General features: G+C 34.8%; 1 protein-coding gene across 6 annotated transcripts in view; it reads right to left on the reverse strand.

Moving 5' to 3' along the window:
* The window catches only part of GAS2 (growth arrest specific 2), a 144,536-nt gene that overhangs the window by 40,400 nt on the left and 76,945 nt on the right, over positions 1-27,191 (reverse strand). For 3 of the 6 annotated variants that reach the window (XM_050755464.1, XM_050755466.1, XM_050755465.1), the window contains 2 exons: positions 23,479-23,620; positions 16,752-16,859 (listed from right to left, as the gene is read on the reverse strand). In XM_050755464.1, coding sequence (XP_050611421.1) covers positions 16,752-16,859; positions 23,479-23,620 — 250 coding nt within the window. Of the gene's footprint in view, positions 1-1,603; positions 1,661-10,071; positions 10,549-16,751; positions 16,860-23,478; positions 23,621-27,191 lie in introns of those variants that run through there. The other 3 variants (XR_007719077.1, XM_050755469.1, XM_050755467.1) reach the window with 3 other exon arrangements.

The following is a 27,191-nucleotide window of genomic DNA, read 5'->3' on the forward strand; positions in this document are numbered from 1 at the left end:
ACCTCCAGAATAAAATCCATGATGCCTACAGAAATCATACTAACTTTAGCGATATTTTTTTGAAATTTATTCTAAAATAAGAATTATTCCTAGGGTTTTTAGAAAATACCACCTCGTCTATATAGTCCAATACACACACCCCTTTAAAAGATACTGATGAAAAGTAAAAAACAAAAAACAATAATTTTATAAGACACAAGGAGAACAGCAGCAATTTCAGGAGTGAAAATAACAGAGGTACTCATATTATTTGAAGAAAACCTGTCAGCCAACATCTTCCTCTTGAACCAAGTGACACCTGAATAGTGAAAGGGGGAAACTTAACACCAGCCAGCAAGAGGGGTTCAATCGACTTTGGTGACGAATGGGGGTCAGGGCTGTCATGGTCAGATTAGCTCCACAGACTTAGGTTTCATGTTCATTTACAAGTAACTTGCTTCATAAGTCTATACAATGCCTTTCAACAGCTCCAAGAAAAGTCATGTCTGGTGTTTCTGTCACACAACTGAGTTATACTTGTATCTTGTACGACACATTTGCAGGTCTGTTGAAGGAATTTTAGAAGTAGATTTTCAGAAACTCACATCTGGTCTTTGTCAATTATTAATGGGGATAAGAAATTAAATTATATTGAACTGTCAAAATAATTAGTGGTATATGACCAATATTTACATTATTAAGCATTATCTTTACAAGGAAACAGAACCTACAAAGAAATCACATCCTCAAGATTTCTCACAGTTCTTTCAAATAGCACACCCTCATGTATGTGATGAATGAATGACAAAATAAATGATGGACAAGGAAATACATTTAACCGTGCTCTTTTAGAAATCTAAACATTCTCATAATGTAGTTTCAAGATACATTCATCTAGTTTGAAGTAGAATTTATAATACAGGGTTTCTCTTATAACTATTATAACAGACAAGACTTTCTCAAGTAAGCTGTGCTTCCTAGATATAATCATTAATATTTAAAAACTAAAAATGAGCCAGTTTTCCTGCATGCAATGCAACTTCAGTACATCAAAATCAAGTCCCATTCCATTTCCATCCTCTCTAACTTTCATCATACTGAAGTGTTAAAACATGACTGATACATCTGGAAGTTTGGTATGGTGTCAGGAGCAAAAATGTGGTAGAGGTCCATGAGGTTCCTTTTGCATTAAACTACAAATAGGAGTAGAAATGAGACATTCTGAAATTATATAGTGTTTCATTTTTTATTCTATAAGTGTATTGTTTCAAACATTTGAAAGCAAAGACCAAGATGATATTGCATACAGAAGCTAAAACCCAGGTTTATACAGACAATTTTTAACAGTAAGCTCAACATTCCTGGAGCACAAGAATTTTACTAAGAAAATGACAAATATTATATTACCAGGTTACTGTCTTCTAACCGCCCACAATAAATCTGAGATTGCCATTTTTAAAAAGTATCATGGTAAAAACAAAAGAAGAAACAGTGTTTTAGTACCTCATGAAAAAAAGGTAAAATATGAACTTTTGAGTGCCCAACTTCCCTCATTTGACTAAAGGCCAAGGCACCACAGTGAAAGCAAAGTGGAGATTTGCCCATTAATTATCTAAGTAATTACCTTAAATGTCTGCTTTGCTTTGGCTGTGGAGATATAGTCACAACCATGAAGACCCTACTGAAACAAGAAGATATTAAGTTCATAAAATGCTCTCCGTCTTCAATGAAGAAAGGTACATGAACGCCACCTAAAAATGCAAACTATGATCTTTTGTGACAAGACTAAAGAAAAGCTTTTTGAACGACAATGAGAATAACTATTTCTATATTTTTCATATCTTATAGTGAAGTTTCATTGCATAGTAATCCACATTAAAAGATATGTGAGACATATATACTCTGAGAATCACCAGTTACATTGGTAGTTGGCAGTTTGAAATACATATGTTAGAATTACCTCTCTTCTGGGGTTTTAGTCTCCTGTTCCAAAATAAAAGATACCTGTAAGGAAATATTCTTTGCTTAAGATGACAGATATCAAGTCTGTGTCTCAATTCTACAAGAGAAACATATCAGACTCTAGAGAATGTCTAATAAAGTCCTAGAGAAAATTGTTAAGTAAATGAAATGTTTAATTTCAGTGCAAAACTTTCTACTTTGGGGAAATATCCTACTATATTGTTCTGAGTTCCCTCTCACCTCACTCGTGTTGGCCCCTTGCTTCCTGTCTAGGCCCTACCACTGTATTATGAAAGTAATGAACCTACCATTGCTATTTATTTATTTATTTATTTAAACTTCAGTTAAGTTCCAGGGTAGCTGTGTAGAAAGTGCAGGTTTGTTACATAGGTATACATGTGTCATGGTATTTTGCTGCACCTCTCAAGCTGTCACCTAGGTTTTAAGCCCTGTATGCATTAGCTATTTGTTCTGATGCTCTTCCTCACCTCACCTCCCCTACTCCCACAGGCCCCAGTATGTGTTGTTCCCCTGCCCTTGTCTATATGTTCTCATTGTTCAACTCCTACTTATGAGTGAGAACATACGGTGTTTGGTTTTCTGTTCCTGTGTTAGTTTGCTGAGGATGATGGCTTCCAGTTTCATCCATGTTCCTGCAAAGGATATAACCTCATTCCTTTTTATGGCTGCATAATATTCCATGCCTACAATTTGTTTCAATGGCAAAAACTGCAATTACTTTTGCACCAACCTAATATTTACCCTCAGAAAGTTACATGACACAGGAGGCACTCTTTTCTACTCTACCGCTTTCTTTTGCTGTAATTAAAAATGTAATTTAGGTAGCATCTTAAGCTCACAATTAGAGAGATTAACTCAAAATTAGAGATTCCAAACTCACAAGGAGACAGTTTATCTGAAAGGTAATTTGTTGAAAGGCTTTCAATAGGAATCAAAGGATATGTTTCAGATTTTCTGACTAAGCATCAGGATGACAAAGTTAAGTCATCTTTGGGAAAACTGTTTCCCCTCCCATGATTACACAGTATTATGGCTGTAATTTTTAAAATTTACTATTTCAGGCTACTTTCCCTTTTGTCTTTAGAATATTTCATCTTCACTTTTCCTCTAGTTAATATATGTATGCATGTTATCTATCAGATCTACGAATGCTGTACATGAGGGAAGAGACTGTTCATGTCGCTGTTGCCAAGCTGTCAATTAAATTTCAGGTTCATCTGGAATTCTTTCAGTACTTATTGGTGGATTTATTTTTGTTACAAGATGTTGGGGGAAAAACAGGAGATAAATAAGATCTTCAAGGTTGGACATGTTATTCCTTGCTGTGCTCCTTAGAATGCATGCCCTTACCTGCTTGTCATGTTGGCTGTAGGTTGTTAGAGAAATAGTAGGAGGTATGAAGGTGTTTTGTAAACATCAACATGGGAGAGGAGTTTTGTGATACGTATCTTGTGGTTCAAAGTGCCTCCCTGGGCAATGCTAAAGCCCACCTTAGGTTAAGTCCTACCAGGTGGACAGGCAATGTGATGTGAATAAAATTGTGTGCCATATGAGTTTCCATACTTTTTCTATTAACCCTGGACCTCATTAGGAACATAAAGAGTTCCTTAAGATCTTAGCATGATTACCAAAATAGAGTCCGGGACTGAGTAACATTAGCATGCATAACACATTGGTAGATGATGACAAATTAATGTGTTACTTTGTCTGCATGTTACAGTTCTGGAATGAAATTCTTAGAGACCTTATGCCTAATGCAAAAGTTAGAAGACAAATTTGAAATAAGACCTGCCCTTTATCTGCCTTTAAATGAGATCTTAGGAAGACTATTCAGTCGTCTCTGCATTCCCCTATAGTCTATGAAGCTAGATTTTAGGAAAAATATGATAAATGAACTATGTTGAGAGTAAAAGTTAGAGACTGGGAACCAAGGTATCAGTTTCTGAGAAAGGGAACTAATAAAACGTTGGATAGGTTGGTTTAGCAACAACAACAAAAGGTCAGGAAGCCCATTACAAGGTGAAGTCTCAAATAATTTGTTCCCATGGAGTTTGTAGTCCCTTAAAACTTGCTAGAGAGAAGGCAGTTTTCCATAATTGGCAAGAGTGTTTGAAGGGCAAGGTGTGAGTGTGGGGCTGGGAGATTAGAAGCTGGCATGAAAAGCTGGTGTGTAAAAGAGATAGTGATGTAAAAGAAAGCTACAATTGGGAGATGAATAACACCTTGATGTAGTGATTTCTTATTGCTGGTGTTTGTTTAAAGAAAGAGACAAAATGCCATTAAATAACTTGCCAGGGTTTTTGTTGTCATTTTGCTTTGTTGTTGTTTTAATAATATCTGGAATTTCTTTATAAAGAAAATTGAATAATATATCTTTAGGACAATATGTAACCCAAATTTTCACACACTGCTCCTCCCAAAACCTACCTAAAGAGCTCCTTAAGATCTTATTCTGCTTCTAACAAGATGGCAGACTATATCATGAAACACTGTACACTGAGCCTTCAAATGAAAATGTTAATACACCGTTTCAGTGAACTAAAAGTTGCATGTGAATCAGTAAACCTCTTGCAATGGAAGGACTGGCTGTTTAGATGAAGGAGGTGCCTGCTGGGTCCAGGACCATGATTATGTGTTTTTACTGAGGAGGTGAAATTCAAAATGTCAAGTATTAAAGGGAAATGCAAGGCAAGCTCTAAAATGACCAGTCATGTAGAAACTTAACTCACTAAGTTTATGAAAAAGATAGCACTAAACGAGTCCTAATTTATCATAGTGAATCTTGTAACAGCAGCATTTCCACCACGCTTGACTATGTTCAACAAAAACTCAAAATGGCCACAAGTGCAAAGCATATTTCTTAATGAATCTAGCTACATCCTACTTATGCAACTTGAGCCCATGGGAGAACTATAGACAATTTATATGACAGTTATTTCACAGGTTTTTTTCTTTGGCAACTAGAAGACATCAATTATTCAATAACAAAACGTATTGTGCATAATTATTTCATTTCTTTCCCCTTTGCAAAAAAATCATTCACATATCAGTATAGAACATATAAACCAAGAAATATTCTTGTCAGGATGTCTACAAAAAGATAAAAGAAAAATCTTACAAACATTGCGAGTAGACATTACTGTGTTGTTTACTTTGGAATTTAAGGAAAACAGTGCCAAAATCAAAAACACAGGGAGCGACTATTTTCACTTACATAAAGTTTTTTTTAAAAAAGAAAACTTCAGGCTGGGCGCGGTGGCTCACGCCTGTAATCCCAGCACTTTGGGAGGCCGAGGCGGGCGGATCACAAGGTCAGGAGATCGAGACCACATTGAAACCCCATCTCCACTAAAAATCCAAAAAATTAGCCGGGCGCGGTGGCGGGCGTCTGTAGTCCCAGCTACTCGGGAGGCTGAGGCGGGAGAATGGCGTGAACCCGGGAGGCGGAGCTTGCAGTGAGCCGAGATCGCGCCACTGCACTCCAGCCTGGGGGACAGAGCAAGACTCCGTCTCAAAAAAAAAAAAAAAAAAAAAAAACTTCAAAAGGAAATTTTATTGTGTGAAGTTTAAATCATATAAAATTTAGACATAAAATTTTCATACTATAATTAAACCTGGATCAATCACTTACTAACAGGATTACTTTAGGAAAATTACTAAATTTCTGTTAGCTGCAATTTCCTCATCCATAAGTTTTATAAATTAACAATCACACTAATTTTTGTCATAGAGTACTAATGAAGCTAAATTGAGATAATGTATAAAATGAAAGTACTTTACAAACAATATAAAAGAAAGATATCTGTACTGCTATCAAGAAACAAGACAAAAACAGTTAAGAAAAAATGTTATGTAAAAATTACTTGACGCTTAATTTTAGGAAACTTGCTTTCAAAGCATTAGTTGCTATGCCAACGTTTTCAGTTTGCACTTGGTCATATATTTAGTTTAGACCCTTTAATAAAAGTAAACAATGATATAAAATGCAAATTCATCTCTACGCTATACCATAGCATGCTCAGAAAATCCTTCCATGCCTAATGAAATTAAGAGGATTTAATCTTGACTGACCAAAGGCCATAAATATAAGTTTATAATTGTAGTAAATTGTAAATATTCCTTAGTTTCTTCATTCCTAGATAAATTTTTGTTTCTGGAAGACTTTTCAAGTAAAGAAAAGAAAATCAACAACTATACTGAACTATGCTAAACTACTGAACTATTCTTGTTGGGTTTTCTAGTTTATGTTGTTGTTGTTATTGAGGCTGTTTTGTAAGATTCTGTTTCCTGGGTGCTTTTTTTGTTTTGTTTTGTTTCTTTTTTTTTGACTCTAGAATAGGGATTGGCTGTTAAATTCCTTGTTTTGCTAAAGCACAAAGGCAAAGGAATAAGCAAACTAGGAGCCATTCATCGAGTATAGGTAAATTACTAATGGATTGAGCAGTAATACTTACAAAATGACATGCCAAATGTCTATATGGTCTGAAATGGAATGAATAGCATATAGTTAAAACTGTGGGCTCTGACATCAGATACATTAAATTCAAATAAAGGTTTTGACGTTTACTAACTGTGTAATCTTTGACAAGCAATTAACTCGCTAACACTTAATTTCCTTATTGTTACTATTAGGATAACAACAGTGCCTACCTCAAAGAGTTGTGAGAGTTGGAAAAAAAAAAATCCAAGGAAAGCACTTAGACATCAGATGCACAGAAAGTGTTTGGTTAGTGTTAATTAGTATATGACACAGTTTAGATATTTGTCTCCCACCCATGTCGCATGCTGAAATGTAATCCCCAATGTTGAAGCTGGGACATGGTGGGAGGTGTTTGCATGATGGGGGCAGATACCTCATGAATGGCTTGGACCATCCCTTTGATGATAAGTGAGTTATCGCTGAGTTCACAGAAGATTTGGTCATTTAAAAGTGTGTAGCACCTCCCCTCCCACTCTCTCATGTTCCTACTTTCACCCTGTGAAGTGCCTGCTCCCTCTTTTTCTTCCACCATGAGTAGAAACTTCCTGAGGCCTCCTGCGAAGCAGATGCTGCTTTCTGTACAACCTGCGGAACCATGAGCCAATTAAATCTATATTCTTTATAATTACTCAGTCTCAGGTCTCTCCCTCTCTCTCTCTCTCTCTCTCTCTCTCTCTCCTCCTTCCTTCCTTTCTTTCCTTTCTTTCATCTCTCTCTGTCGCCCAGGCTGTAATGCAGTGGTGCGATCTCGGCTTACTGCAAGCTCTGCCTCCCGGGTTCACTCCATTCTCCTGCCTCAGTCTCCCAAGTAGCTGGGACTATGGGTGCCCACTACCATGCCTGGCTAATTTTTTGTATTTTTAGTAGAGACAGGGTTTCGCAGTGTTAGCCAGGATGGTCTCGATCTCCTGACCTTATGATCTGCCCGCCTCATCCTCCCAAAGTGCTTGGATTACAGGCGTGAGCCACTGCCCCCAGTCAATCTCAGGTATTTCTTTATAGCAATGAAATAATGGCCTAATGCAGTAAATGTATATATAAATATAGGATAAAAAGGTGGATTTTTCCACAACATTTTTAAGTTGGGATTTCAATTTCAGTTGTAGAAAAATCAACCTGAGATCCCTGTTAAAATCAGTTAAAATGCCAAATCATTGGACCAATTCAACTCTCTACTATATTGTTGCTTTTCACTATACACACATGTATTTCTGTATTTTTTTGTGTGTGTATGGAGGTGTGTGTTTATCTGTATAATATATACATACACTATATATATACATATATATATACACACACATCACTAGGTATAAAATACACATATATGGAACAAATTTATCTAAATGGCAGGAAGGCCATAGCAATGTAGAAATCCGAATGCAGATTATAGAAGCTGTGCAGTTTATTCAATGAAGTCATTTGACTTTTCAATGCTTCCTTTAGTTTATATAATTTTGATTTGTGGCCAATGAAAAAGCAATTGTACATTGATTCTAGATACAGCGTTAACGGCAAAAGAAAATTATTCAAACTAAAGTAAGGTGGCATGTGTATTGTACAACTTAAAACCATAGTAAACCTTGCTAACTGAGTTGGAGATGAGTAAGAATGCTTATCAGGGCAAGTGAAAGTAGACACTATTGAAAAATCTACTCATTGCTAAATGGCCAATGGTGGTAAGTTTTTAATGAAGAATAATTTTTGGTTTTGAGCTTCTATTTATTTAATGTTTTTCACATTTAATATGTCAGTGGAAGAAGAAATGAGTTATCTAACTTAATTTAGAATATAGAAAACTGCCCAGATGTATTATTAGGTTGGTGTAAAAGTAATTGTGGTTTTTGCCATTACTTTTAACTATTGTAATAAATACCAAATTTCATTGTCTTTCTTGCTTTTTGAAAAAAATGGATGTAGTTTCAGGGTGCAATTCTTGACAAAGCTTGTTTTGAATTTTTAAGATTTTTTTAAAGGTTTTCAACCTGAAAGGGTAACTCTCAGAAAAAAAAATTACCTGAATTATTTACAGCAATGGTTAGTTACTTAAACTGCATTTATCTAAAACATATGCCTTTCTTAGACACTATAGGTTAAGAGTATTTATCAATATCTGCAAAGTCCTTTGAGATACATTTTACCAAAGTGTCATCAATGGATGATAAAACAAATGAGAGTGTCTTTAGTGAAGCAAAAACATAAAAGAATTAAAAGCTAAAAGCATTTGAACATATTTAAAATACTATTACTTGCATTTCCTGAATTAGTGTTTAGTTTCGAGGCAGTTGGGAAAACTGAGTTTGGAAATATTCATGTATTAATAGCACTCATATTTCTCTTACTATGGCTTAGAGCACTATAAATGTCTGAGGTTTTATATACCTCAGAAGCAAACACACCCATATTTTCCCCCTAGAAACAAATCTAGGCATTAATATAATTTTAAAATTGTATTCATTGTTCTCATACATTGCTAAATTAGATGATCTGTGTGTGTGTGTGTGTGTGTGTGTGTGTGTGTTTTAAGGAATTGTTGACTTTCAGCTGCTGAGTAATGGCTGCTTCTGCAGCGTTTCCACTAAGGATAAATGGAGGTTTTAACTTCCTTGCTAGTTGTTTAAAACTCCTTTACATTTTCACACAACAGCCCATTTTTCATCACTAGGAAAAATATGAAATTTGAACCATGCTACGTTTTACTTACAGTAAATCAGCATGTGTCATAAGAGCAGAAAGGAACATAATATCACTCCCTATCATGGACCTTTCGTTAGAGCAAGTCCCAGAAGACATTGCCAAGTTCAGTTGCTATAGCAACCGAGCTCTGGTGCCTCTCTTGCTTGGTTTGTTTCAGAGAGTTGATTTTTACCACACAGGCATAATCCTGAAGAATTTTTATGCTAAGGAAGAAATTACACAGAGTCAATAACAATGTGTGTGATCTTTCTATTGATCGGTGATGATTTAATTTAAAAGTAGTACAAAGGAGGTTAACGCCATAACATTTCAAATCCCTTTGCTGACTTCCAATTAAATTATTCATTGTCTTTTCTTTAGGCCCCTCAAGTACTCATATTTCTTAACTAGAAAAGTACTCGTAAGCCACTGGAGGGTCAGTATGGAATTTCATATTATTTTACCCAACTGTGAAGTTCTGCTATGAAAATATCTTGAAATAATACCAATATACTTTAAAAAAAAAAAACTACAATTAGCAAGAGAAGACTCAACAAGACTATACGAGCAATATGGGAGAATTATCTTCTGATTTGTATTGAAAAGATATCAGGATGGATAACCATATGTCTTATTATAGAATGCTAGTTAATTTTGCCTATTAAGGAGATAGACCACATAAAGCATTTTATATAGTGTCCATCATACAGTAACAAAAATATTATCATACGTTTTATCCTGTCATAATATAGTCAGGCAAATATATTATATATCTTTACATTAGGCACTATTGATTATGCAATTGAATACCCTTTGGATACTGAATACTTTTAAAGTAAAAATGGTATAAAAATACTTTACTATGGTTGAGCATGAAATATATTATAAAATATATTATAAAAAATATATTTCTACACAAAGTTATTTTATATGTAAATATAATTTAAAAGCCTATTTTTTCACTTACAATGACATCTTAAGCATTTCCTTCCAACAATACATAAAAGTCTTCAAAATGATCATTTTTAGCACCTAACTGCTAATGTTCTTTCATGATCAGACATGCAAATGATTTTGAGTTGTGTTGATTATTTTTAGAGGACTAACCTTTTGAATAATATATTTGCATTTAATGGACATGCCACAGGCAGCAGCTTAGAGAGGAATGTGTTGTAGGTTTGGCAAGTCAGGGCTTTGACTTTTATTTATTTTACTACTTACTTAAGAACTTCTCTAAGACTTTATTTTTTCACCTGTAACAAAAAGATAAAAACAATTTCCAAGCTGTATGGTTTAGAAAGAATCCTGTGATATAAATATAAACATAAAGCAGCTGGTAAAATGCCTGGAACAAATGATCCTTATTAAATTTTAGCTGTCTTTTCTTTAAAGATTTTCCAGTCATGTCCTTGAAAATCATTTCCAAATGGGATCTGAAGGTAAAAATGAGTACAAATTAAATATTCCTTAATACCTTAAAAATATATGAGTTTTAATTGTGGCAAGATGTGGAAAACTTTCAATATAAATTCTATGTTACAAATTATTCCACTTGCTTCAGTTGACTTTCTCAAACTATGTTTTCATGACCTCCTAGCAAAGGAAGATGATCTGGGGGGAAAGAAAGGTGGGAGGGAGACTATTTCTATGGTTAAATACATTTGGAAAATGCTGAACAATATATTTCCCTCTAAGAGCTTACAAATCACATTAGTATTTTGAACTGTCCAAGAAATTCCAGGTAAAGTGATCAATACTGTTTAGTGGTAAAGAGTATACATTTAGGAGTTAGGCTGCCAGGGTTTAGTACCCACTTCCAATGCTTATTACCTTAGAACTTTGAGAAGTTACTCAACCTCAGTGTCTCAGTTTCCCCATCTGTAAAACGGAAATGGCAACAAAATTTTCCACACGAGTTTGGGAGGTTATAATGAGATATGTCAAGTGTTCTGATTCAGGCTAACAAAGGCAATTATCAGTAAATAAGAGCAATTAAAGAAACCTGTTTCAACCCTTAACCATGTTAATTTTACAAATAATATTTTTGAATGTCATCTGGAACTATTATTCTTGGGAACACACTCTGAACAACTCTAAAGTAAAATATTAGGGTAGTGATAAATTGCAATTAAGTAAAAAAGTATTCATTACATTAGTGAGCAAACCAAGAAGCACAAAATGTCATCTACCTCACAACATGTGACCCCACTGGCTGCTACTTTGTCAGAAATTTTTATTATCAGAACATTAGAGCAGCTTAGTTAAGTGTGAAGACCTTATCCCATAGATGTTCTATTCACCGGGGCTGTCTGCATCCATTTCATAAATTAGCACAGATAAGTTTATCATATTAGGTTATTTTCCTGTCACTAAAAACTGAGCCCTAAATGAATGGAACACCAAATGGTTAAAATTGTAATGATTAGTAGAGAAAAATCTGAGTATGTAGATCACTGATAGAGTCTGCAAAGATAAGGAAAGACAAGGCATATTATCCAGACAGTAAACATTTGCATATTTCCAGGTACTAATCCTAAACAACATCAATTTCCAAAATGGAGACATAAAATAGTAAAGGAAGACAGCTTCATCTAACGAAAAGTATGCTACAAGTTCACAAAAATATGCAATAATTCTCTGTAGTCTAAATAATACCATGACTCCAAAAAACCTCCCCACCCTTTTCCGGAAGATAGGAAGCTGAGCAAAAGGACCATTTAAATGAGCAGTCTGCTAATTAACCTGACAACTTTCAGAGGGCTTTTAATTTATTCTCAAATTTTTAACTGTATCTGGTTGCTGGTTTATCCTAAAGAGTTCATATTTTTTAAATGATCATCAGAAATTTGCAGAACAGAAAAAAATCACTCACTCATAATTCCATGTCCTTGACAAATAAAAACTATTTTCTATGTTTCCCGTTTTCTTTGTCTTTATGCTAATCATTTCTACACAAAGTTATTTTATATGTAAATATAATTTAAAAGCCTATTTTTTCACTTACAATGACATCTTAAGCATTTCCTTCCAACAATACATAAAAGTCTTCAAAATGATCATTTTTAGCACCTGACTGCTAATATTCTTTCATGATCAGAGATGCAAATGATTTTAAGTTGTGTTGTTGGTGCACTGAATCCCTTCCTATATATTGTTCTAAAGTGATTTTCAAACTTCAGGACACATATGAACCACCTGGAGGACTTATTAAAACACAGGTGGCTGGGCCCTGCCCTCAGAGTTTCTGATTTAGTAAGTCTTGGGTGAGCCCCAATGATTTGCATTTCTAACAAGTTTCCAGATGATGCTGATGCTGCTAATCTGTGGCCATTTTAAAAATTACTGTTGGAAGAGGCTGAGTGTGGTGGCTCATGCCTGTAATCCCAGCACCTTGGGAGGCCAAGGCAGGCGGATCACTTGAGGCCGAGAATTCGAAACCAGCCTGGCCAACACAGTGAAATCCTATCTCTACTTAAAATACAAAAAAGAAAAGAAAAAGATTAGTTGGGTGTGGTGGCACACATCTGTAACTCCAGTGACTTGGGAGGTTGAGTCACAAGAATCACTTGAACCTGGGAAGTGGAGGTTGCAGTGAGCTGAGATCACAGCACTGCATTCCAACTTGGAGTACTTAGGTAGAACATAGCCATCAAATCGGAATTGATAAGTCAAATAACACAGACATTATTATTGCATCTAAGACATATTTCTGAAGTCCGTTTTTACAGGCTCATTCGGATTTGTAATGCCAGGTGACTTCTTGATACTTGAAGCCTATATAAATACCAACTGACTGAATAAACAAATGAACAAGAGAAAATTCTCTCCTCCCTGAAATCAAGACATTAGTCCCGAGATCCACCTATTTACATTTCAAAGATATGTATTATGATTGAACGGAAATAATCCAAATCTCTATTACTGCAGAAATCAGCAAGGTTTTATCATCGCTCTCCAAATTCCTGAAAAATAACTGAAATATTTATATCTTGGAGGAGAGTATATTTGCATGTACACAATACAGACAAAAATTAGCTGCATTTGATAGTTCAAAAAAAAAAAAACCGTTGCTCTTTGGAAAGCACAGGGCAAAAATCTGGCTTTGACAAATTATTTTTCATAAGCTAGAAACAAAAAAAATTCCCATTTGGCAATGGATTATTAGGATGTTTGCCTAAATCCTCAGAGGTTTTTCTTTGTATTAAAGGATTCTTAATATTTAGGCATGGATTAATCCTCACCTGTAAAAGAGAAATATGAACATAAACAAGTCTGTCTACAAAAGTACATCCACGCCTCTATTAATACATAAGTACACATTAGATAGCCATGTATGTGAAGTATCTATTCATACATTGGTTTCCAGAAACCCACAGACAAGACATATGCTTAGTAAAGATATTCTCTGCAGAAAATATCTTCCTGAGTCTTCCTTTGAAATTTGCGGGCATTCTTATTTTTTTCATTCATAGTTGTTATTACTGTATCTGTTTGAATGTATAGGGAAGATACATTCATATACATACATAATCATAAATTGACACATAAAGTAGTTATTGTCAACAAACCTTGTAAGGCGGTTAGCAATGGAATTGTTAACTCTGGCTTAGTTAAGCATCAGTCAAGAGTCAACTGTGTTAGGTACAGGCTTATCAAAAGACCATGATTTTCTTTTCTTTTCTTTGTTTCTTTTTTTGAGATGGAGTTTTGCTCTTGTTGTCCAGGCTGGAGTGTAATGGCATGATCTTGGCTCACCACAACCTCCACCTCCAGGCTTCAAGCGATTCTCCTGCCTCAGCCTTCCAAGTAGCTGGAATTACAGGCATGCCCCACCAAGCCCGGCTAATTTTATATTTTTAATAGAAACGGGGTTTCTCCATGTTGGTCAGGCTGGTCTCAAACTCCTGACCTCAGGTGATCCACCCGCCTCGGCCTCCCAAAGTGCTGGGACTACAGGCGTGAGCCACCGTACCCGGCATATCTATGACTTTCTAAGGAATAATTCTTACTGAGTTAGTGTTCTGATAATTGTTTTATCTTTAAGTAAAAGTAAACAGTTTCATTAGCCTTAAGTGACTCTGAATTGTTCTTTGCATTTGGCATGTTCATTATGACCACATGAATACACTGCTGCTCTCAGGGTGAACAGCCAACTAGGGGACAAATGTTAAGACACAATGTATATGTCATCGTATGTATATTTTATAGAATAATATACATAAATACTGCCAGTAAATATGACCATATTAGGCAGCCTCTAAAAATATGTGACAAAGTTTAAAATATGCCCATGTGAAAAATGCAAATTTAAGAAATGCAAGAACTGTAGTGAAGACACTATGAGGCAGTTGTTCACCTAGTATGTGTGAGAATTTGACTATAGGCACTTGCTACTTAATCCAGGTGTTCAAGGAAATACAGGTAAAACATTAGCAGTGACAACCATATGATCATTTGAAAACCAATTCAATACCTATGAGATTTTTTGAGTAGTAACTGCCAGTTTCTTACAATGAGTTGGAGCAGAATGACAATCCCTACCACAAATCGAAAGTACTAGCATATGTATATGCACATTAAGGAGACATTTTTAGTTTCTCTAGTTAACACAGAGGAGGAAATAGGGAAAAATATGCAATTCAAGGCACATGTGACCTGCCTATGAAATTTTAATTTTTAAGCCTCCACGGATAACCAGACACATAGAGAGAAGCCTTTTTTGAATCACGTTACTCCTTCAGGGTAGAAATGAACTCATGACAAGCCAAAGGATAAGTATTTCAATCAACATATGTTCAAAAATGTTTTCTTTTTTTTGACAAATAGTTTTGGTTTGTAATTTAGGCAGTGATGGAAATTTATCTTTATTAAAAATTAAATTTTTAAAAAATTTCATTTTAGAGGGAAATGTTATAAAAATAGTAAAATTGTATGTGGATAGTACAAAAATCAAGAGAATAAATTATTAAAGTTCGTTAATACACTATTCTAAAACATGTCATAACAGCATGATGCCATAACTTGCTGGGCTAATCAGTGAATAACCACATCACAGTTAACTCTTATTGCAGGTTCACCTGGAACATTAGAAGTAAGAAACTGAGTGTGCACAACATGTTCTTATGTATCAGTTGCTATTAAATTAATATCCCTAAGAAATTTGATACAATTTTTTTCAGTACAGCAAATCTCAATTTCTCTATAAATAATGCATGAATAGATTTAAAATCAAAAGATAAATATTTCTTGAAAAGAGAAATGGAACAATGAAAAACCTGTCTTATATAGTAAGGACTATAAAAACATGTTATTCATAAACGTGAACATTAAAATCTTTGACGAATGACTAAATTTGCATGTGAAAGCTCAGATGCAAATAAACATATGTAATATATATATTTTGACTGAATAGGTTACGTTGGAGGGAGCAGTATATAATTTATTAATCATGTGTTTTAGTAACACTTTTATTGCAAAAAGGAGTAACTGTTTAAACAAATGACTCTCTATGTTTTGATTCTGAGCTCTGGAGCCTAATATTCTAAAGGAGACTGATTATCAATTGAGAAAGGTCAACCTGGTAAAATTTAAACACATCTGTGGCGATTCTAGATCACTATTATTTAACGTACTAAGTGACAGCAGGCAGTTTGACTTAACAAAATATGTATGCTATCTTTGCAATAAAGAAGAAAAAAACAATAAGCAACCCAGACAACTGCCTTTCCTAGTGAGGCCATCTACCCAGATCTCATACCCCTAATAATAACACATTGTTATATCATTTTTGCTGCTATTCCAAAGCAGAACAGCAATTTTTTCCTGGAAAATTAAGAACTATATTAGTAAACACTAATCTAAAATTAGATTAAAATTCAAAATCATTAACATTATATTTTAAGGCTAAAATTATGATTAAACTTTCTTTTTTCAACTACATGTTGCAGAGTCTTTAAAAAGACCTGTTATGCAAATAAGTTTTGGTCAAAAATAGAAATTAAGAAAACTTTACAAGGGCAAAATTTCAACAGAGTCATTACAGATTTGAGTATTGTGAGAATACACATTGCTGGTACTAGATGTACGTATTCAAATCATTGTGTTCTACAAAACAGCAAGATATTTTTTAACTTTTTCAACTGAGGAAAGAATATAGTTTTTTTAAAAAAATCACAACCTCTGTTCCTTTAGAAATGACTAAACCATAAAGCAGAAAATTACTTTTATTTTCAACTGCCGATTTCTAGGAATGTATCGCTATTTTTCATTTTCTTATTTTTTAAAAAAAAAAAGAATTATTGGTCTTAGTAAAAGTCACAAACTTGCTTTGATAGATTAAATTATCTTGATTCTTAGCAAAACAGAACACAAATGGAAAGGCTTCTTCATTCTATTTGATCTCCACCTGTCTTTGGTGTGTATGTGTTTTGGTATATGTACAAAGAGAAAACAGTTCTATTTAGCCTTCAGTAGAACATTATAATGTATGCTACTTAAAAAAAAAAAAAAATTCGTACCATGTATCTTTAAATGTAAGCACCATATGGAAGTTCCTGCTCTTATCTGTCATATTTCCCCTAACTCAAATTCTGAATGTTTCCATTAGGAACAAAATAAGTGAAAAGTAAAACTTTACCCTAATGAAAAGGATCTTCTCTCCCACTCGGTATCGTCCTTGGGAGAGCCGCTCCACACAGAACTTGTTTGGGCATTTGCAAGGAGGATCTTCAGAAATTCGTTTCACCTGAAATAGAAGAGCAGGTAAATTCATTCTTCTTAATTAGGTTGCATTTATGTTAATTTGCTCCAAGGACTCCAGGGCCGCTGAACCCTTAATGACTTTAAACTTGTTCTTTATCTATGGACATCATGTGAGCATAAGAATATCACATTAAATCATAACTACATAAAGTTCAGGTCCCAAAGACATCTGAAGGCAAATGACTGCACTAAGGCATAAGCTAGCTAATGACAGTGACGAGGCTGGAGGATAATGAGCGGGAAATCAACTGAAATTATAGAATATAAATAATCAGCTGGGTTCCTACTTTTGGAGGACTGAAAAGACGATGCACATTTGGGTTGTCAAGGTCAACCTGTTGAAAACTAGAATAGAAAGTATGTTAACATAGAGTTTATGTTACTTCAGTATAATTTTAATTGTATTAATTTTACTCAGTTTCAGAATAAATTGAGAGTGAATTTAACAAGTTGTTGTTGTTGTTGTTTTATAAATGAGACTATTGTTTCACCTTATTTTGAACTCTAAGATTTTCTCTAAGAATTAATCTCATTTACTCAGATTTACCCTGCAACTCATTCCATCTCAGTAATTCCTACCTATCAAACCCTTCTTCGACCATGTTTTACAGCTTACGTGTGTTCTATGTAATCGATGCCTGAATATCAGATTTTCATCCCTGTTATATCTATTCTTCCACTCTTTTAAAAATACATAATCTAAATGATATGTGCACAAAGCTTATGAATAGTTGTCATTACTAGAAGATGATATAATAGCCCATGATTTTAGGAACAATTTAATGTTTATGTTTTCCCTGACTGGGAACCACCCACTCTGTCTGCTCTTCCACTAACCAACCAACCAATCAACCCAAAACAATAATCTCCTGTGTTTTGAGGAAAAGTTTCCACAGAAGAAACAGAAAGCTATAAATGATGTGCAGCCTGCATTTAGAAGCTAGATAGAACAAATTTAGAAATTGGCCTGGATTTTCCTCACCGAAATTCTTCCACGAAGATGTCATGGTGTCTACATTTATGTCACAAAAGAAATGCAATCATTCCTTCAAATAATTCAATTTCTGACTTTAAACAGCCTTCTAAGCAAAAACTGTGCAGAGGGTAAAACATGAACTCAATTGCATGTTAATGTAAAGGAATTAAATTGTTTTTCCTAGAATAAGAAATGTTCCAGAAAGTATGGAAGCATAAGACACTGGAAGAATAACCAAAAAAAGGAAAAAAACCCTGAAATTAAATTTATCTCATAAGCAATTATGACTCAATGAGGATGTATACAAAGAGAATCAACACTATTTGGGGGGGGGGAAAGAACAAAAGAACCAACTTTAATATATACATTGCCATCAGTCCCTTTTGCTGTCCCTAATTCTGCTGACATATAAACCTATAGCTTTTGGTACTTATTTTTATCATAGCATATTGTATCTCATTTAGTGGTTAACCTTAATGTCTTCTCGCTAGACTGAGTTCCTTTAGAGTTAAGATGGTATTTCACTATATTTTAAAATCATTGATATAAAGCACGTCTTAACTGCAAATAAATATTCATTAAATATACATTGACAAAATAGATAAATAAGAACATGAATCTATACAGGCCACAGGGGGAAATTAGAGGAACAAAATAATCATGGATTCACAGAATCTTAGAAATAGCTTTCATCAAAAAGTGAGAAAACTACTTAACATTAAGTTAGTGATCAGGGCAATTTCTTTGTGTTCTGTGTTTGTTCTATCTTCTTATACTCGGCCCATAGATACATTCACCCCAGTACTAAAAGACTTCTGTTCTAAGAAATTGTTTGAAAGGTTATTTCTAATGGGACGATGATAATAAAACAAGATGCACAAAAGTTGAATAATGATCATATCATTTCCTTCCAATAATGCAGAACCACATTCTGGGACTGAGGGTAGGGTCACAGGACCAATGAATGTTGTCTATGGTTCCTGTTTTCAGTGTTTTTTCTATGTGTATCTCTTTCTATATGTGTTTTAAAATATGTTTAAATATAAATATGTGTATATATATGTAAATTATGTTTATGCCATTGCTAGAAGTGGTACAGTTTTTCTTTTCACCACAAATAAGGGCTTCCATGAGGAAAGCAAGGATGAAGAAATGGAGGGGCATTGGGAGGAAGGGTTGATCATCCAGAAGAAAATCAGACTGACAGCATCAAGAAAGCACATGGCCTGAGGCCTAAACTTTAGGAGGATCATGCTTGGCACAATTTTGCTGCCATGTGGTAATTAACCAAAGAGTAAATTGATGTTCAACTGGTTCCTCCAATAAAAAATGACAATCATAAGTCTGTGTGGAAAGTATTTCCATTTTTCAGTGTTCTTAGACAAAAGACAGAAACTCTTGGTATCAAATGAAGTAAAATACAAGAAACATTTTCTCAAGTGGCCTGCCCTTCTCTAATGCCTTTCTAGCTTTGAAAATGGAGTTGATTTTAAAAATCAAGGGCTGTTTTTGTAGTTGTATGAGAGGTGGAAGCAGAAATGAAAGAAACAAGGCCAGACTGTGGCCAGTGGAAATATATTGTTAAGTAAACAGTGACTGATGACATCTATGCTTCTTACATTACCTAGGGAAAAGTCAGTCTGGCAGGTGTTCTTTTTTGGCTAGGAACCCAGCCAGTTTTCTGCTGAAATGGGATTTCAAGAGGAGCCTGATTACTCAGAATTATGCTATCTCTCATCCCCAGACTGAGGAAGTTGATGGAGAAGAGGAAGAAAGTAAGAATGATTTCTGAGAACCGTATTCAACTCATTGTGTGAGAACTAGCCCAGCAAAGAAGAGAACTAAACCTGACTCCACCGTTTTATCACAGCTGAATCACTCTATCAGGACATCTGGAGAATAAATTAATCTGAATGGACACCACTGTGTTTCTTTCATGATATCTTGATTAAAGAAGGTGATATATTTTCCACATAAATGGTCACCTATTTTTTCCCACTATTCCCCTAAGTATCAAACAAAGAAATGTGAAGAAACATTGAAGGTTTCAAAACTGGCAGTTATTGCTGAAACTGTTCACTGGAATATAATAACTTAACACAGATCTGCTTATTTTGCTTTCTGTCTTTTATTTTTATTTCTTGTTTATTTTCCCCCCTTTTATTACCCCTCTTCTCTTTTTCCTCCTCCTTTTCTTTTTTGAGGTGGTAGATAATAGCTTTCCCAGAGTAAAAATAGCCAATATTATTAACTAAATGCAGAAACTCTGCAAGCAATCTCTATTTTATATTTCTATTCTAAAACCCATGTTGGGGTACATCAATTTGAACTCCCAACTGCTATATATGCCCCACATGCAGTGAAGCGGTTACTATAGGAACAATTTCCTTTTATATTAGATATATTAATTTCTGATTTAAAACGTTAGTGAAGTTCAAATTACTTTTCTCTCTGTTCCACTGTTCCTGAAATAAAACACTTCAGTAAAAAACAAACAAACAAACAAACAAACAAAAAAACCCTATCAAACAGAATGCAAATAGTTCAATGTAGTTTTCTCCAGTGTAAAATGAAGGAACAAGAGGCTTCTGTGGTCAAATAAGTTTGGAAGATTCCAGGTTAAACAAGATCTTATTATGGAACTCACTAGAGTCTTTGATATGCCAAACTAGAGTCTTTGATATGCCAAACTATATCACCAGACTCTAGATGAGGACTATAGTAAGTTGTATTTCTCAAACTAATTTAACCATGGTGTCTTTGATCAAACATTCCTTGAAAAATGCCATTTTAAAGACTTGTGAAACATAGTATTCTAGCTGACAAAGGCACAGAAATATCCACATTGTATATTTCCTACATTCGATTAAAACTTTTAACTAAGCAGATGGTTATGTTCTAAACTCTGGTAAACTTTAAAGAAGGTTTAAAGTTCCTGTGAAATCCCTTCCATTGTTCTCAATTGAGAGCACACAATTTGGGAGTAGGGGAGAACCACCATGGACTGACTGACTGGCTTACAATTGTATGGAAAGTCTTTATCTCACTCTCTTTTTCTGAACTGGAGTATTGGTTTAATTCTGAAATCCTTTTCATAGATTTCCTACCACCTTCCTGCCCTCTCTTGTTTTTCTCCCGATCCCAAGGATTGTCAGATATGAGACAAGCTAGTGAAGAAAGAAAATCATCCTAGCTACTTTTTCTAGGTTCACAGAAATAGCTTCAAGTGGCAGCATCTCCTCCCTCTACAAAGTTACAATAGAAATGAAAGGTGCATGCATTTTCAGAGCATGTGGCCAATTTGGATAAATAGAATAAGGGAGAAGGTTAAACTTTGATTAGCTACATTGATAATTTATCCAACAAACATGGTACTGGATATAGATCGATAAAATATGGTCCTTGTCTTTGAGTACAAGGTCTGCACCTTGAGATGAAAGAATATTTGTGCCTAATACAGTAAATGCTTCATTAAATATGTACAAATACTTGTAACACCAAGGAATAATTTGCCAAGTATACCTGGGATGAGAGATACCAGAAAAATCTTTATATAGGAGGTAGCACAACCTTAATTTTAAAAGATGGAAAGGTGCTTAAAAGTAGTGTAATAGGTGAGTAGGCAGAAATATGGTGAGAAAGCAACAATGGCTTCATCAAAATGCAGGGACAAGAGCAGCAGACAAAATAGCCAGAAAACACACAGTAGGCCAGAACATGGAGGGCAATGGACTATATAACATGTGAACGATCTTGGGTTTCACCCTAGATGTTATAGGGAACCCTATATAATTTTAACCAAATCCAAAGCGCATTCAGTTTGATCCTTCTGGTAGCGGAAATGTTGTGGAGATGCATTTCAAGAATGGAGTGGTCAACAGTGTCAAATACCAGGAAGCGATCTCATAATTTCAGGACTAAAAAAATTCATTTGATACAGTAATTCATTCAATAGGAGGTTAAGACGAACATTAACCAGATACTCTTCAGTGGTCTGGAACTCTGACTATAAGGTATTTTTTGAAAAAATGAATGAAGGTGATAGCTGAGAGGATATGGACTATAAGCAAGTATATTTGCCACAGGAAAATACATTTATAACAGAAAGACTAGAGGTACATCTTACCCTAAAGTAAGTCTAGTCAAAAAAGTATATTGACAGAGAAGAAAGAATGTTCTCATCAATATATAAACAATAGACCATTATCTACTATTAACATAACGTTACTCAATTTCCTTACAAAATAAAAAGTGAAATACTATGAAAAGTAAGGTATATGACCAATTCTTCGATAAAGTTATGTGATTTTAAAATCCTTTTCAGTAGCATTAAATCAAAATGTCTTACCTGTTCTTCTTTAGTTCCAGAGTGATTGAACAGTTACCCAGAAGAAACCAAATTAAACTGGCTAAGATACCTTTAAGAGCTAATATGTTTGCTGCCCTTAAAAGAAATGAGGGTTCTTAATCTATGAGACAAACCGTTATATTTCGGCTCATCTAAGTCTGCAATAGCGTTTATAGTGTCACATGGGGAAAAGCAAAAGTCAGATAAATCTCTTTTTCTGCATCCTGTAGTGTCGAATCATTTTCTCAACTCTTTTCTGCTCATATCCTGGAGGAAGAAACTCACAGCTATGGACAACCAGTCCTTTTCAGTTCTGCCTGTTTTTACAGCTGGCATTGTGGTTGGTGCTAGTTTCTAAGGACTCTCTCCATGTATGTGAGATATACGTCAGTCTAATGCCTCTGGCATAGAGATTTTCTATAAAATTCATAAGCAACTACAACTCCCAAAATACAAACTTTGCATAAACAACATCCCAGTCACTCATGATTTATCTCCTTTATTAATATTTTTTACATTTGCACTTAAAATATATGTGTGGAGGGCATATGCATACACACACTCAACCACACCGCTTTTCATAAGCAGTAACTACTTAACAGACAACCAAGGTACCTTGAGAGTTTTAATTCACCGTGTTTGCTGCTATACCTAAAAACAATTTACTGTGATTCTGAGAGAATTGTTAAAACATTTTCTAACTACAAAAAATTGTGACTCAAGTACTCTGCTGAGTAGAGGGACCTTGAAGAGTTAGACAAAACTCTGTTGGAATCTAAGCTCCTCCCCTCCCCTCAGCAGGTTACTCAACTTCTATGTTTCCATTCCTCAAGATGGAACCTGCCTTTCATAGATGAGAGCACTTGAAAAACAATGGTAGTCCATAAAAGGCACTTATCTTCTCTATCACATACTTACTTTCCCTTCTTTAACAATCCTCAAGATCTTGTTTTCAGACTTCTTATCTGTGAAAGTGGGAATCGTGATCTAGTGACAAACAGACTTTCATGTTTTCAAATACAATTTTCAGGGAGCTGACTTATTCTAAAGTTTTAGATATTGCTCTGCAGCATTACGTGACACTTTATTTTAAACAACTAGTTCAGTTTTGAATCTCAAAATGAATTGTAGGACTACAAAGTTTTTCATATGGGCTTAAAAGAAATTTCAAGAAAATTGATATTGGTAAAGATTAGACTGACATGACATTGCACAGAATATGTTTTGTAGTGCAGGAGAGACTAACCGTTGGTAAGAAGTCTGACTGATTTTACTTACTGCATCATCTAGTAAGTTTCCTGTACTCTTTTTTCCAGAAGACTTTGATGAAGGAGAAGGTGAAGGAGAAGGGGCAGAAAGTGTTTCTTCTTGTTCAATCTCTTTTTCCAATTTTATCAAACCAGGAGGCTCCACACCATACCTTTAAAAAGACACTGGATCATTACACATGCATAACTTATAATGATAAAATTACAGTATATTACGTTTGATGACGAGCACCATGGGAGTAAATTGCTGACTTTTAAAAGCAACATTCACTTTTTTCTGGCATTGAAATGGTAAGCTCTTGAATTAGCATCCTTCTAAGCAGAGGAAAAACACGTATACCTGCTGTGTATTCATATGTGCACATATATGGACACATATAGTATACTAAAAATAAATAAAAGCACTCAATGCAATATATTAATGAAACAGCAACATGAATAACCATGTAAAATTTGGTCTCCAGCATTCACATTTACCAGCTTTACTGATATTAGTGCTGTAATTAAACTATTTTGAACCTAAGTTTGTTAAAAATAGAAATACAATCAGAGGGTCAGAGTCAAGTCTGCAAACAGCAATCCCCAGAAATAAACATCTTCAAATGATTTAGCAGGAGAGAATTAACTTTGAATATATTTCCTATGGGCCCAGAACAATGTACTATGGGTTATACAATGTCATAGGTTATGCTCCTAGGAACAGCATAATGAAAGCACATATATTGTGTTGGGAAACAACTGAGCAGAGAGGAAAGAGACATAATTTAGAGAAACAAGGTACAAAAAATGTGTGTTGCAAATTATAAATGCCAGAAAAGTTCAAAGAGAGAGACATAGTTACTATCTCCTGTAATCATGTATTTCTTTACCTAAATATTAAATTAGATTTGGTTTCCTAAGTAGATATCAACTGTACCTAGAAGGCCCACAATAATTCTAGAATTTGAGAGTTGTGAAGGGTTTTGGGGGTCATTAATTTACACCCTTTCACTTTTACAGGTAACAATAGAGATCTAGAGAAAATATATAACTAGTGAGAAGCAGGATAAAGACTTGAATGCAGATTCTCTGACTTTAATCAGTTGACTGGGTGTTAAAAAGGAGAGGGAAAAATCACTTGGAGAGTTATAAAAATAGATACTTTTAAAAATCAACTATTATCTACTTTTTTTAATCTACAAAGTAAATAATCTATAGGTAGATAATACATTGACAATATGTTTTAGTACCTCTTATTGAACAGTATATGAAAACATCATTAGATTTAACCTTAAATAGCTGTCCTATTCTAATGGCTTATTATTTTAACTGATACCATTACACATATGTTCAGTACATACTCCTAGGGGAAAGCAATTTCCCTATTCTTGGTGTTTGGTTTTTGCAGTGGATGCTCAAGTAGTTTTATTCCTGGCTTTTCTGCTTCATTAACCATCCGCTACAATGTAAAGGGATTTATAAAATCAGTAAATTTAAGAATAAACTGAACATGCTTTACTTAGTTTACCCTACTTCTTCTGGAGAAGAAGCTGTCCACCAGGAGCCCTCCACATGGACCCCCACTTTGCTTGTGACTAGGCAGTTAATTGGCCTAATTCTGGAGTTCTGTTAAAGACACTAAGCATGTCTCTCAGCTTGGATCTTTTTAGCTGTAAAGGTGATATGTAAGTCTTTTATTTTCTATTTTTTCAGAATTCAGATAGTAAAGAGGGGTGCTATGTGTTAGGAGCCCTTTGAGAGATGGAAAATTTAAACAAAACAGTCTAGTGAGCTCAATTCTACTGAACAATTACTGCTTTGAGAACAGCCTCTAGTCCACAGATTCGTGTTTACTTACATCGATATCACTAGCTAAAAGGCTGTAGGCACCACTGAACATATTTCTAATCTTTCGTACATAGGTAACAGTTTATGGGACAGGACAATGGCGGAAACATGCTAGACTGCAAACTCTGTAGTGGTCGAGACCACCGTCTGTCTCATTCCAAGAATCACAAGCATCTCCCATAGACCTGGGCACAGGGTGATTACCTAATAGCTACCATTTGAATGTAAAAAAAATTCCTCTATTCTCATATGAAAATAAGGTTCTTAATATGAATTCAGTCTTATGATTTTGAATCCCTAACTGCACACAAGGCTTTAATAAAACATGTAAGTATTAAATGTACCAAAATGCTTCACCAAAAAAAGTTAATCTGGAAGACTTTAACTTTGTCGAAAACTAGAGCACATTTTTTTATTTTTTTATTTTTTAGTTTTCTAGTAATCATTGATTATGCTGAATTCTAGACAGCATCTGGTTACCTTGCTCTTGACAAGTACCAACAATACTCACACTAAGATTTATTTCTCATTCTTCTCTGAGTTCGATTTTGAACTAACTGCTCCATTAATCTACTTTTTAATTTTTTTGTTTTTTAAATAACTTCAACTTGTATTTTAGATTCAGGGGTACATGTGCAGAATTGTTACATGGGCATACTGCATAATGCTGAGGTCTGGAGTGCAAATGATCCCATTACCCAGGTAGTGATCATAGTACCAAATAAATAGTTTTTGTTTAGCCTTTCCTCCCTCCCTTGCTCTCCACTCTAGAGTTCCCAGTGTTGATTGTTCCCATCTTTATGTCCATGAGTACCCAGTGTTTAGCTCTCATGTATAAGTGAGAACATGCAGTATTGGGTTTTCTGTTTCTGCTGTGTTAATTTGCTTAAGAATGGCCTTCAGCTGCCTCTATGGTACTGCAAATAACATGATTTCATTCTTTTCTATGACTGCATAGTATTCTATGTCTTACATTTTCTTTATCCAATCCACCATTGATAGGCAATTAGATTGATTCCATGTCTTTGCTATTGTGAACAGTGCTGCTATGAACACATGAGTGCATGTGTCTTTTTGGTAGAATGATTTATTTTCCTTCGGGTGTATATCTAGTAATGGGATTGGTGAGTTGAATAGCGGTTCTAAGCTCTTTGGAAAATCTCCAAACTGCTTTCCTCAGTGGCTCAACTAATTCACATCATACCAACAGTGTATAAGTCTTCCCTTGTCTCAGCAGCTTCACCACTAACTGGTGGGTTTTTTGTTTGTTTGTTTGTTTGTTTGTTTTTGAGACGTGATCTTGCTCTGTCACCCAGGCGGATATGCAGTGGTGTGATCATGGCTCGCTGCAGCCTTGACCTCCTGGGCTCAAGTGATCCTCCAACCTCAGCCCCCTGAGTAGCTGGGACTACAGGCACATGCCACCATGCCTGGCTAATATTTTTTTTTCTGTATTTTTTTTGTAAAAGTGGAGTTTTTGTAATTTTTTGTAGAGGTGGAGCTCATCTCAAACTGGAGTCCAGCGATCTGTCTGCCTTGGCTTTCCGAAGTGCTGGCATTACAGGTGTGAGCCATTGTGCCTGACTTCATTATTGGTTTGATTCACATTTCTCTGATGATTAGTGATATTGAGAACTTTTTTGTATGTGTTGGGGCCAGTTGTATGTTTTTTTAAGTGTCTGTTCATGTCTTTTGCCCAAATTTTAATGAGGTTATTTGTTTTTGCTTATTGAATTGCTTAAGTTTCTTATAGATTCTGGACCTTAGATCTTTGTCAGGTGTGTAGTTTGTGAATATTTTCTCCCATTCTGTAGGTTGCTTGTTACTCTGTTGAATTTCTTTTGTTGTGCAGAAGCTCCTTAGTTTAATTAGTTCTCACTTGTCAATTTTTGTTTT

Source organism: Macaca thibetana, chromosome 14, assembly GCF_024542745.1.
Source record: "Macaca thibetana thibetana isolate TM-01 chromosome 14, ASM2454274v1, whole genome shotgun sequence".
Taxonomy (NCBI): domain Eukaryota; kingdom Metazoa; phylum Chordata; class Mammalia; order Primates; family Cercopithecidae; genus Macaca; species Macaca thibetana.